This window comes from Mauremys reevesii, linkage group 11 (assembly GCF_016161935.1).
Source record: "Mauremys reevesii isolate NIE-2019 linkage group 11, ASM1616193v1, whole genome shotgun sequence".
NCBI lineage: Eukaryota > Metazoa > Chordata > Testudines > Geoemydidae > Mauremys > Mauremys reevesii.
The window spans coordinates 28746244-28758268 of NC_052633.1; the positions used below are offsets into that span (position 1 = coordinate 28746244).

The following is a 12025-nucleotide window of genomic DNA, read 5'->3' on the forward strand; positions in this document are numbered from 1 at the left end:
CGCGATGAAGTTTGAGAACCCCTGGTTTAGACTAAACAAGCCAGACTCTTTGAATCCCCTCTCAAAAGGTAGGTTTTCCATTCATAGTAGTCGTTCTCTGCATCAGTGCCATGTGTAATGGTACTAACACTTCCTGTCTCTACTGGAAATACCTTGCCTGATGCATCATAGATTTGCATTAGCCTTTTTCACAGCGTATTACATTGATGGTTCATAGTCATCCTGTGATCAACCAGTAAACCCAGGTCTTTGTACTCCTCTGTTGCTTCCAACTGATAAGTCCCCAGCTTACAGCAAAAATTCTTGTAATCAGTCTGATGTGACAACCTTCAAAATTTGAAATCTTTCTGTTTCTCAACACCTGCCTCTAGAGGACAAATCAGAGGCCCAGCACACAATCAGAACAACAACAAGTGGTGGTCAGATGCATAGGGGATGAGGAACCTCTCTGATTAGGTGAAGTAGCTTGATACATTGGCAGCACCCCATGCGGGGAGAGGAAGAGAATCCATACAGCAGTGGATCCATCAAACAGAACTGGGTGAAATTTTGCGCCTGAAAGCTTTTCCAGTAAACAAACAAAACTAAAAAGCAGATTTGGGAACACTAACATATTTCACGAATTTGGGTTGATTTCGCTAAATTATTTCAGTAACAAAAAAAATCACAATTTTTCTATTCAAAATGACTTTTTAGTTCAAAATGTCCTTTCATTTTATTTTTAAAAATTGTGTCAAAGTTCCTCCTCTACCTTGCTGGGTCCTGCGCTTATTGGCAGATTTGCTCACCTCAGTGATCTTCCCCACAGTCTGGGTCAACTTCTCCTGTGTCTGATCAGGAGTTGGGAGGTTTGGGGGGAACCCGGGCCCGCCCTCTACTCCGGGTTCCAGCCCAGGGCCCTGTGGATTGCAGCTGTCTATAGTGCCTCCTGTAACAGCTGCATGACAGCTACAACTCCCTGGGCTACTTCCCCTTGGCCTCCTTCAAACTCCTTCTTTATCCTCACCACAGGACCTTCCTCCTGGTGTCTGATAATGCTTGTACTCCTCAGTCCTCCAGCAGCACTCCCTCTCCCTCTCCCTCTCAGCTCCTTGCGCCTCCTGCTCCCAGCTCCTCACACACACTTCCTCTCCTCTGGCTCCCCCCTCCCTGACTGGAGTGAGCTCCTTTTTAAACCCAGGTGCCTTGATTAGCCTGCCTTGATTGGCTGCAGGTGTTCTAATCAGCCTGTCTGCCTTAATTGGTTCTAGCAGGTTCCTGATTACTCTAGTGCAGCCCCTGCTCTGGTCACTCAGGGAACAGAAAACTACTCATCCAGTGACCAGTATATTTGCCCTCTACCAGACTCCTGTACCACACTGGTTTGGGTCTGTCACAAAATGTAAACAAAGAGGAAATTAACTGACATTTTCTTACCTTTGCATTGTAGGGAATATAATGCTTTGATAAAGCCTCAGGAGTGTGCATCCATGTTTTATCTGCAAAAAAGCAAAAGAAAAAAAATTGCATTAGATTAAATGCCTTATTCATTCTTACTGTAACTTTATATGCATAAAATATCCTAATTTTATTCAGCTAAGTACATTGCTATCGTAGGTAATAATAAAGGGCCCCATTACCACAGTATCTCAGCACCTCACAGACGTTAGTGAATTTATCTCTGTGAGGTAAAGCAGTACTATTATCCCAATTTTACAGATGGAGAAATGAGGCGCAGAGAGGCTAATGACCAGATTTCTAAAGGTACTTGGTGTCTAAAGATGCAGATAGGCATCTACTGGGATTTTCAAAAGTGCCAAAGTGCCTGAATCTCTGATGCTAAAAGATACCGATTTACATCATTAGGCACCTAAATACCTTTACAATTCTGGGCCTAACAAACTTGTCCATAATCACACAGAAAATCTGTGGCAGATCAGGCACTTGAATCCAGGTTTCCCCAGTACTCTACACTGGTACACTGGAGTATCCTTCCTCTCCTGAGTATGACCACTTTGTAGAATTGCTGTACGTTATCTCTAACCAAACAGAAAATAATCACAAGAGTTGTTTTGTATTGGAGGTACAGCAGATACACAGTCATGTGAAAGAGCTTCCTTTTATAAGCATGAATGCAGATCCCCGCATACCATTTTAAAATCATGTACCTTGTTTGTACAAGGATTCAGCTGCTTCGAAAACTTATAATACGTCAAAACATTATGAGAATAATATTAGAACAGTGATAACAAACTATGCTTAACACTGACCACTAGGTAAAATTCTTGCTGGAAAAAGAATGTCAAATTCATCCAGTAACTCAGTTATTTCAGGAGACAAGATAAGACGAGATAAGCAATGTCAAGCTAGATAAGAAACAAATTTGACTATCCAGAAAGGCTTTGTGACTTTTTAATGGTATATAAAAACTTTTTATCTTGAGCATTTATGAGATTTTCCATTTTAATCACCTTTCACTGAATTTAAAATCAGATCTAAAGCCCTCATCTCTGGATTTCCTCCTCTGCCCTATGAAAGTGCTATTTCAATCCAAGGTGGGTTTTCCTTGTTTTTCTGATATTTTGCTCACCATGCAGATGTTCCAAACATTGACTGCATATTACCCGTATTCTGATGTATTATGTTTATAGATCTAGAAGATGGTTTTTCTTAGATTTCTCTATTGTATTCATTTCTTCAAAAATCAATAAAACACAATAAATCAAAAGCAAAACTGTTATCTCCAATATTTCTACAGGGAAGGTTCCTGTAAAAAAAAATCATGTCTTAAACCATGTTAACAATTAGGTACAAAGTTTTAAAACTTTAATCTTTCACTGGATGGCCTAAATAAAATTGTATATCTTCCTTTAATGATCCATCTAAGAACTATACACTATTATCTTCCTTTTCCTGCTGTGAATATTATTATGCTTTGACAGCATGTGTTAACTGCTCAGTGAAACACATTTGCCTTTCCTTTTCTTTGTAATGACTATTTTAAAATGCCTAGTTTATGTAAAACTAATCTGCTAAAGTTTCAGAAGAATAATTCTCAACACCAGAATTTTAGAAATCCACATAAAACATGATGCAGAAGAGAAATTAAATATTTGGGTTGGGGCCATTTTTTTCAAATGACTAGATGGCATTCCTGATTTTTTAAAATTTGTGATGAATTACTTTACTCATGGTGAGTAGCGTTTACTTATACATATAACTATTCTCATTTCAGTTAGTATGAGTTACGGTTGCAGAATCTGGAACTTCATTGAATGAACCACCACAAGAGTAGTGTAAGGCAAAATTCGGCCTTTGGATAAGCACATGCAATTCCCTTTGCCTTCAGTGAGTTTTCACAATAACTAAATAATTAACTTTTTCAGTTGATAACACACAAGGATGAATAAAATCCAGCTCATACTCTCTGAGTTGTGCTTGCTCTCGCAGTTTTAACAGGAGTAAAAGCAGTAAAACTTATTTTTTTTAACTAAACAAACACCTACGCCTCCGAATGTGCATAAGGAACAGATCTGATTTGTAAGACATATATCTTTACACAGTCACTTTCATAACAAAATCACAACTCAACGGAAGGCAGTTGTATAAAAAAAGCTGAATCTGTTCTGTAGCGTACATAGTTCCCGTTGAAAGTGAAGCTCTTGCATGAAAGAACAAGATTTAGCCATGTGTTCCTTAAAGTGGTATAATTTAACACTTGATATTGTACAGTAGCTATAAATGTGCTTTTGGCTATGGTTGGGGAGCACACAGCATATCAGGGGTGTAAGGCGGGGAGAGAGGAAGAGTATGTAATGGCGACCTTTTTGCTCCCCTGATCCTGGGTTCGCTGTGTGCTGGGCTAATCTCTCAACATAACTTCTGAGTTGAAGAGTGCTCTACATTAAATCAGCTGTCAATGATGTGATGTGTTATTCTAGGATCACCTGGATGTAATGAACATTTTAAAAATTAATAATCAATGCAGCTGGAAGACAAAGATAAAGGAGAAAGCGTCATAACCAAGATTAATTTGGTCGTATATATTATGTTGTATTTTTTAAAAGAATCATACTTTTAAAAATAGGTACACTATTTAGAGGGAAATGAGGAAAAAGTGGGTTTGCCAATTAGCAGGAGGGTCCAGATTAAGAGAGAAAGATCAGAAGAGTGTGTCTATACTGTCATCACTGGATGTAATTACAACTCAATCTGACATAGCTTTAATCTAGCTAGCTCAGGTACCAGAGCAGTGAAGCTGTGGCAGCTCATGCTCCAGCACAGGCGATACAAACCCATCAGGAACCCTGAGTAATTACTCATGGAGCTAGCCCACACCAAAGCTCACAATGCCATAGCTTCACTGCTCTGGGGTTGGAGCTAAATAGATTAAAACTAGCTCAGGTATGTCATAATGAGCTGTAATCACACCCCACAATTACAGTACAGACAAGGCTTACCCAAAACCAGACTTCTCCCTGTTCTTTAAATGAGTGCAGATCCAAAGCAGTGCACAATTACACAGGACAACCTATCTTGAAATGTGATTTAAAATATTAATGAAAATGTTTTAATGGTTCTGCATTTCTTATGACTGTAAAATTTCTACTGACTTAAGTGGGATACCATCAGATGTCTACATACATAAGATAAGTGTTAGCAAAAATACCCCTCATGAAATATCAGTAAGGCACCTGCAGACCCCCACAAATTTGTTTAGCAATGCCAGAAGAAATAATAATCACAGCCTAATTTTACGTCCAAATAACTTCATCATGCTTGGATTATTCATTTAGCTTCACTCTGAAAGATAAACTTTTTCCCCCAACAGGACCAGTTCAATTCTGGTCCCCAAAAAATCAATGGCAAACACCCATTGACTTCAATGGGCAAGGATTTCATTACAGATTTCAGTGCGAGGTCATCTCCCTACCCACCAGCTCCAGAATGTGATGCCAAAAGACTTACAGGGGTTGTGGTAAGGAAGGAATACTATGGGTAATGTGTCCATCATGACCTGTGTGTTTGTGCAGGAAGATAAGGGGATGGAGCTTTGCTGTTAAAAAGAAGGAATTGGTAAAACTGATCTACCTGGCCAGGGTCTTGTTAAAGTGGGAGACATCTTGATTCTTTGAAGGACTCATACTATTCACCATAGAACTCTAAGGGCATGTATACATTACCCCTCAGTTCGGATAATCAATATGTCAATAGCAGTGAGCACCAAAGAGCTGTGCTTTAACTCACCCATGTGGACACTGCAGGCGCAAACTAAAAGGTTCCTAGTTCGCATTACCATAGTTCTCTTCAAATAGGACTACATTTATGTGAGGTAGGAACCTTTTAGTTTGTGCCCGCAATGTTCACACAGGGGAATGACTGCACAGAACTTGGGTGTAATACTCCTAATTACACCCCCACAGTCCAAACTTTGGGGTAGTGTAGACATGCCCTTAGTTAGCAAGTAGCAGCTTGTGAACACCCCATAGGGACACTGTAAACTTCACACTAGCATTGGAATCCCATTAGCATGGGGCTGCTTGTGGCTGCAGGTTGGCAGCACTATTTGCATCATTAAGCAAGACCATGCTTAGGCAAACTTCACAGAAATGGCGAAGATGTACTGAAAAGTCACAAGAAATATCGCCTAATCCTTATTTTCCCCTTGCGTGCTAAGTTCTGATTTGCTTTCTGGCACTGTCTTGCAGCATCTTTTTAAAACGTTGCTATGATTTCATCTCAGTTCAAGGCAACAGGAAAATAAGACCATTTTAGACAAATAAAATCCAGGAAATGGCAGAGACATTGCATCAAAAAGCCACACTGAACACTATGAGAAAACAAAACAGGGATACTCAATTTAATACATGAATTCTTTCAAGAGTAAAATGCAGTCTGTTCTGCTCCTTCATCCCTTCCTTTTAAAATTAATTTAAACAGGACATCATAGTTTAGTACTTCATTATTCATTTTCAAATAATAAACAAAACAGAACTGTATAATGTAATCAGCAAAACAAACAGCTGATATTATTATTAATTATTATTATTATATCACTTATATAGCACCAACTGTGTGCTAATACTTTACAGATATATAAAACAGCAAGGCCCCAGCACAGAAGAACTTGAAGTCTAAATAAAGCTAGCAAACATACACATATAATATACTGAAATATTTTTTTTTAAAAATGATGTAGTGTACTAGGCTTGAGTTTACTGAGTAGCTAAAGGCAATTTGAACTAATAAATTCATAGCTTTCAGTACCGCTGGTAGTATGAATGACTTAAGATTTAAGAGCAACATGCAGGCACAATATTGCTGTGTATGGAATAACAGCCTTCTGTTTAAATGAAAAAGGAATTTGGTTACACACATTAGAGAGGAATTTGCATAAAGGGCGAAGATACAAGCCCATACATTTCTGAGCATTATAAACTTCAGCCAAAACCTATTAAAACGTGAAAGTAAACTTCTACACTGAATGTTTTGGGAGTGCACATAGACTGGAAAAAGGGAAACACTGACTGTGAAGTGGATCCCACAGATATTCTTCTGCTATAGGGCAGCAAAGAGGGAAAGGACACCTGAGTGGTATGTACTTGGGATTGGCAATGCTCCTAGCCAACAGATTAAGCCTCCTTGAGGATGCTGCATAAACACTTGCAATAGCAAGGGCCTTCTCCTAGAGTTTTATTGACCGCTAGACTGGATTAATGTCCTGCTATTACACAGATGCTCTGCAGCTGGGCAGGATTGGCTCCTTATGCCCTCTTCTCCTATACTGCACCAGCACTGTAAGGAGAGGACTGACTCAATGAGAGTTGCATGGATAACATTCTGAAAATGTAAGGGACAGTAGGAGTGTTCAAGTGTATTTTTGCTTAGCTCATGACCACACTTATCCCTCTCCAGAATGAACAAAAATTCTTTCATGACCTGCATTGCCTTATGCGTGGTCAAAGAATCACAGTATATGGAAACAGGAAGAACCAATTAGAAGTGTTTCGGGGCATACTGACTGTGGGCAGCTTTACCATCAAAATCACGTATGCATTAACTGTGGGACAAATCCTGCAATCCTTACCAAGGCAAAACACCCTTTGAAGTCAACAGGATTTGGGCCAATAAAATGTATTAAAACACAGTGTCTTTACTAGCACAGGAAGTTAGAAGATGGCCTTGAGAGCCTTTCATGTGAAATCGGTGTGAGGGGGCACTATTAAAGGTGTCAGTGGTTACTACTTCCAGTGCGGTGACCCTCTCTCCAAAGTGCATGGCACTACCATCTGTGCCAGCTACACTGAGGGAAGAGAGGGATAGTTAGATTATTTTTTTTCAATTAATGACCAAAACAGTTTTGCACTATTACTTCGGCTGGGGATCAACACTTCCCTCGCACTGATGCCAGTATCTTAGTGCCCTAGCTGTTTATGCCACAGTTCACTCCACTTAACTCTGCTCTCCCAGCACATCTCATAATGTTAGTCTTCTGAGGGTCAATACCTCTGTATGAATGACAAGGAACAGGTATCAGGGTAGTCACTTCCACACTGTATACATTCTGTTTTGAATTTGGTTATCTATCTTCATATCAGTAAAGAAAAACTTCACAATAGGACACAAAAATGAACACCCTATTGGTTCATCTAGTCATGTATCTTGCCTCCATTAGTAACTTATTGCAGAGAAAGGTGAGCTCTTGCAACTTGCCCGTCAGTTAATTACTCAATGCTGTACATTACATACATTTTTCTTCACCCCTACAGGACAGGAGTTTATATCCTGAAGCATGAGATTTGATTACCCTTGTCATAGCTTTCACTTGCATACAGTAATTACAACGTTGTTAGCGGTCATATATTTATCCATTTTGCTATCACCCAACCACAGTGCGTGTCTCAATGACAGTAGGAGCAGAGAATTACAGATGCTGACTACGACCTAAGTGTTTAATAAAAGCAATTTTTTAAAGTTACTAGGTTACTATGATTAAGCACACAATCCAAATTATGAGCCAAATTCTGCCCAAAGGTATGCATAGACAAGTCCCAGTGAAATATACGTGATACAAAAACTAAGTGTTGTGTTGTTGGTGTTTTTTTCTCCGCCCCCAGTATCTCTCCTCCCCCAGTGATTCTTGGAGACAAGCATTCATTCTTTGTCAAGACACCGAAGTCTTATCTTCCTAGAACAGAATGAGATTTGCAGAATGTAGAGCCTTTCAGTGTCCTTCCATCATGAGATTCAGGGCCTTATGAATGGCTTTCAATGGCTGCTTATTAAAATAACAAAATGTTATTAAGGCAATCTTGAGTTTGCATAGTTACAAAATTATGAAAAGTCAGGAAATGCAAATGCTAGATTCGAACAGTGACATTATCTCAACCTTATTTCATATACTGTGTGTTTTATGCCATATATTTTAGGACATAGATCATAATAAAGTGATCTACATATTTAAGCAGAAAAAAAAAGAACAGAAATAATACATATATAACACTGATCATGAATCCTCGGCTTTTGAATTTCTTCACTTTTTGTGGCACTAACTATGCAGGTTTAATGATGTATTAACTTTTTTTTTTTAACAAAAGGATTAGAATTGTTAAGCTAGTCAGTCTGTGCATCTTACAAGTTCTGCTGCTCCCTAATGACTATGTTGTGGCTTAGCCAGAAGCCCTGAAAGAGGTAGTGCGTGACTGTATTGCTCCAGGAGCAAGCCAGAGATGGTAGCGTGACTCAGAATGTGGTCCCAAGTTCCTCACCCTCCAGAAGGAGAAGTAATTTTTGCCAGCCCAATGCATGATGCAAACTACTACTGTTTCCATTACAATTTAACTGTGCTGGTTGGCACATTAGGTGAACAGGGTCAGAGAGGAAGCAGATAGAATCCAGGCTCTATCCATTCTTCACCCTTGATTACCTGCTCCCCACCCACCTTTGCAAGAGGGGGAGTTAGAGGTCCTGTAGTGGATGCTCTCACCACAGGACTGAAACTTGTGGTATAGTCAGCCTGCAAAGAGAAGTAAGTGTGTTTTATACCTCCTTGCTCCCTTGCATAGGTGTGGAACACAGACCAACAATTCATTTTGTGGATAATTTTGAAATTCAATGTTTTATTCCAATTTGCTATGCATTCCCCTCCCCCCAAAAATAAAAAAGTTTGACCAGCTCTAAGTATATTTTACCACCATTTCCTAAATCACAAATTATTAGAGGGAATTTGTGTGAGTGTTCCAAGGGGAAAAAAATCAGTTCTGGAGAGAGACCAAGCATGGAACAAGTCAGCCTGCCACTGGGTCACTGGCCCCCTTAAAGGGGAGATGGGGCCAGCCTGAGCTAACCCATAATTAATTAGCCTGAGATGTAAGACCAAGGGCAGGCTGCAGAGACACTCAGGAAGAGTGGAAGAAGCTTTTTCTTTGTTGAGACTTTTGGTTGGACTCTTGATACTCCCAGAAGGTGTAACTTTTTTTGTGACTTGGCTGGAGGGTCAAGCCATATCTTCAGCATTCTCCCATTACGGAGCCCTGAAGAAGAGGGAAACTGAGGCAGGGGCTCCAGAGCCAGCCAGGCCAAAAGTTCACATATGACAAAAAGGGGTTACAGTATTAGAACCTTAACTAAAGTGGTGGCTCCATTCAGTTGACTACTGTGACCTCTACAATGGGTGCCAGGAATCTTGCTGCCTGCATTATGCACAGGATATTCAGGCTGGGAAAGGTACAGACTTTTGTCTGTAAAAATTGCAATCACAACAGCATACCTACATTCTTACGCTCAAACTGACCCTGAAGTTTCGAAAGAGAAATCTTTAGGTAAAAAGTTGACCTTTTACTTTTCTCCCTTTTGGTACTCCACCACGTTGCTACATTTTTCTGAATTGCTGGATATTACTACAGTGAAGCGATATTTTTTCACTAGTGAAATTTGAAGGGAAAAGTATCCACCAAACTTTATTCTGGTATAAAGAATAACATTTATCTGATGTTATTAAATCATCTTTAGTCTTATAGAACTGTTGGAAATATTCCACAGTAAATGAACTCAAAGTCATCCAATGACTACCACAATGGTGCAAAATTTGAGAATGGAGGATCCAAAAGGGGAAAAAATGGTAGAGATGACTATTAAAAAAGATCCAAATAAAAAACAAGACTGTATGTGTGAGACAGTATATGTATTTACATATAGCCATATAACATTTTTTACTCCTAGCACGGCATTTGTGTTTGACAGAAATATGGTGTAAGTTTAATCATAGTTTGGATATTCATGCTAAATTTCCAGCAGTTTCATAAGACTAAGAGAGTGAGCAAAATATGAAATAACCCTTATCACTCTTATCAGAGTATGGCATTGTGAATACATCTCCAAAATGTAATTCAACATACAAGAAATGATTTTTCATGATAGCCAGCAATTTAGAAGATTGAGAAATATTCTTTAGTACAGGAGTTCTCAAACTGGGAGTTGGGACCCCCCCGCTTTGCCTTCAGCATTTATAATGGTGTTAAATATATAAAAAGTATTTTTAATTTATATGGGGGGTTGCATTCAAAGGCTTGCTATGTGAAAGGGGTCACCAGTAAAAAAGTTTGAGAACCACTGCTTTTGTATGAAGCAAGAGAAAGTTAACCAACAATTGTCAAAACATGCCATTCCACCAAAAAAGTCACTGCAGACCTTTAACTGCCTGATATTCAAATACGTATCTGCCTATATGAAAGTTTTACACAGATACTAAACCTCTTATGTGCTAACACAAATGTTTAAGTGCCTGTCTACGTACATGAAGAATTACCCATTTTGTCCACATAACTGCAGGATTTGGGCACATGTGCAACTGTCGAAGCCACATTTCTCTAGACAGTTTTGAAAATTTGGCCCACAACGTCCAACTTACAAATGGGCAATAATGAACACCAATTCTAAATGGATAATTTATTGGTTATAGAGCTCAAATTCTTCGGCTTGAAAGCCTTCATGTCAAATATCTGATCTTATGTCCTTTAAGCTGTTTAAATTGTCCTAAGGCCCTGAATCTCACAATGGAAAGTAACAAAAAAGGCTCAACATTCTTCAAAAAAACCTATTATGTTCTACAGCTTCAGTGCCCGGAGAGCAAATAATGAACCTATGTCTCTAAGGAGCTTCCTAAGCTTAGCAGAGGGGAAAATTGGTTATTTTATTCAGGTGAAAATCAGAGCTCTTTCTTTTGAGCTGCCTAAAATACTTTGATAAGTAGGAACCTATAGTATGATTATTATAAGAATGTGCTAAGGATATTTTGGACAAATTAGCAAACAGAGAAATACCAAATTCTAAATCCTAAAGGGCCACACTATCTTCTCACCCACAGAAACGTGAAGGAGAGGAGAATATATTGCAAAATATTGTATGAGTTAGAACTTTCCCAGCCACTGCCTAATGCGTCCCACATGCTGAAAAATATGGGACCAAAGAGTAGCGGTACAACTGCATGAAGTTCCAAAATGAAATCAGACCAGAACCCTACAAACCCAAGAACATCCCTACCGAGAAACTTTCCCCTTTGCATTTCTTGCTCATGGTTACTCTCAGAAACCATGTTGATATACTGGCTCTTCCCTATATGTCTGTACACTGCCCAGTTCTGCTTCCGTTGCCCCAAATCCATGGATGCCTTCTGCTTGGTATTCATTCCAGGGGACTTGCTTAGATCCTGGGGTAGTATGAGAGCATATTGCAGAGATCTCACTTTTTTGCCCCATCTTCCACTTATTTTCACCCCTCTGCAGAGGACAATGGAGAAGATAATTTGGTCCCTACACATTAAAGACTCTTGAATTCTGTCTCATATTTTACATATTGGAAAGGAAACCTAACAGCCTACTGAGAGCAATATAATATTTACAAAAGGCCCTTAGAAAATAAAATGTGTTAGGTTACTGATCCAAAAGGGCCACTGTCATTGAAATTTTGGTTTCACCTGTCACTATATGTCAAACACCAGAAGGGCTATGACTGAAACCATCTGATAATCTTCCATGCAAAAATTCTA

At 39.2% G+C, this 12025-nt stretch overlaps 1 protein-coding gene across 13 annotated transcripts in view; it reads right to left on the bottom strand.

Annotated features, from left to right (window-relative positions):
• Positions 1-12025, bottom strand: part of GULP1 (GULP PTB domain containing engulfment adaptor 1) — a 271318-nt gene that overhangs the window by 109329 nt on the left and 149964 nt on the right. For 12 of the 13 annotated variants that reach the window (XM_039494778.1, XM_039494774.1, XM_039494772.1 and 9 more), the window contains one exon: positions 1417-1478. In XM_039494778.1, coding sequence (XP_039350712.1) covers positions 1417-1478 — 62 coding nt within the window. Of the gene's footprint in view, positions 1-1416; positions 1479-12025 lie in introns of those variants that run through there. The other variant, XM_039494777.1, reaches the window with a different exon arrangement.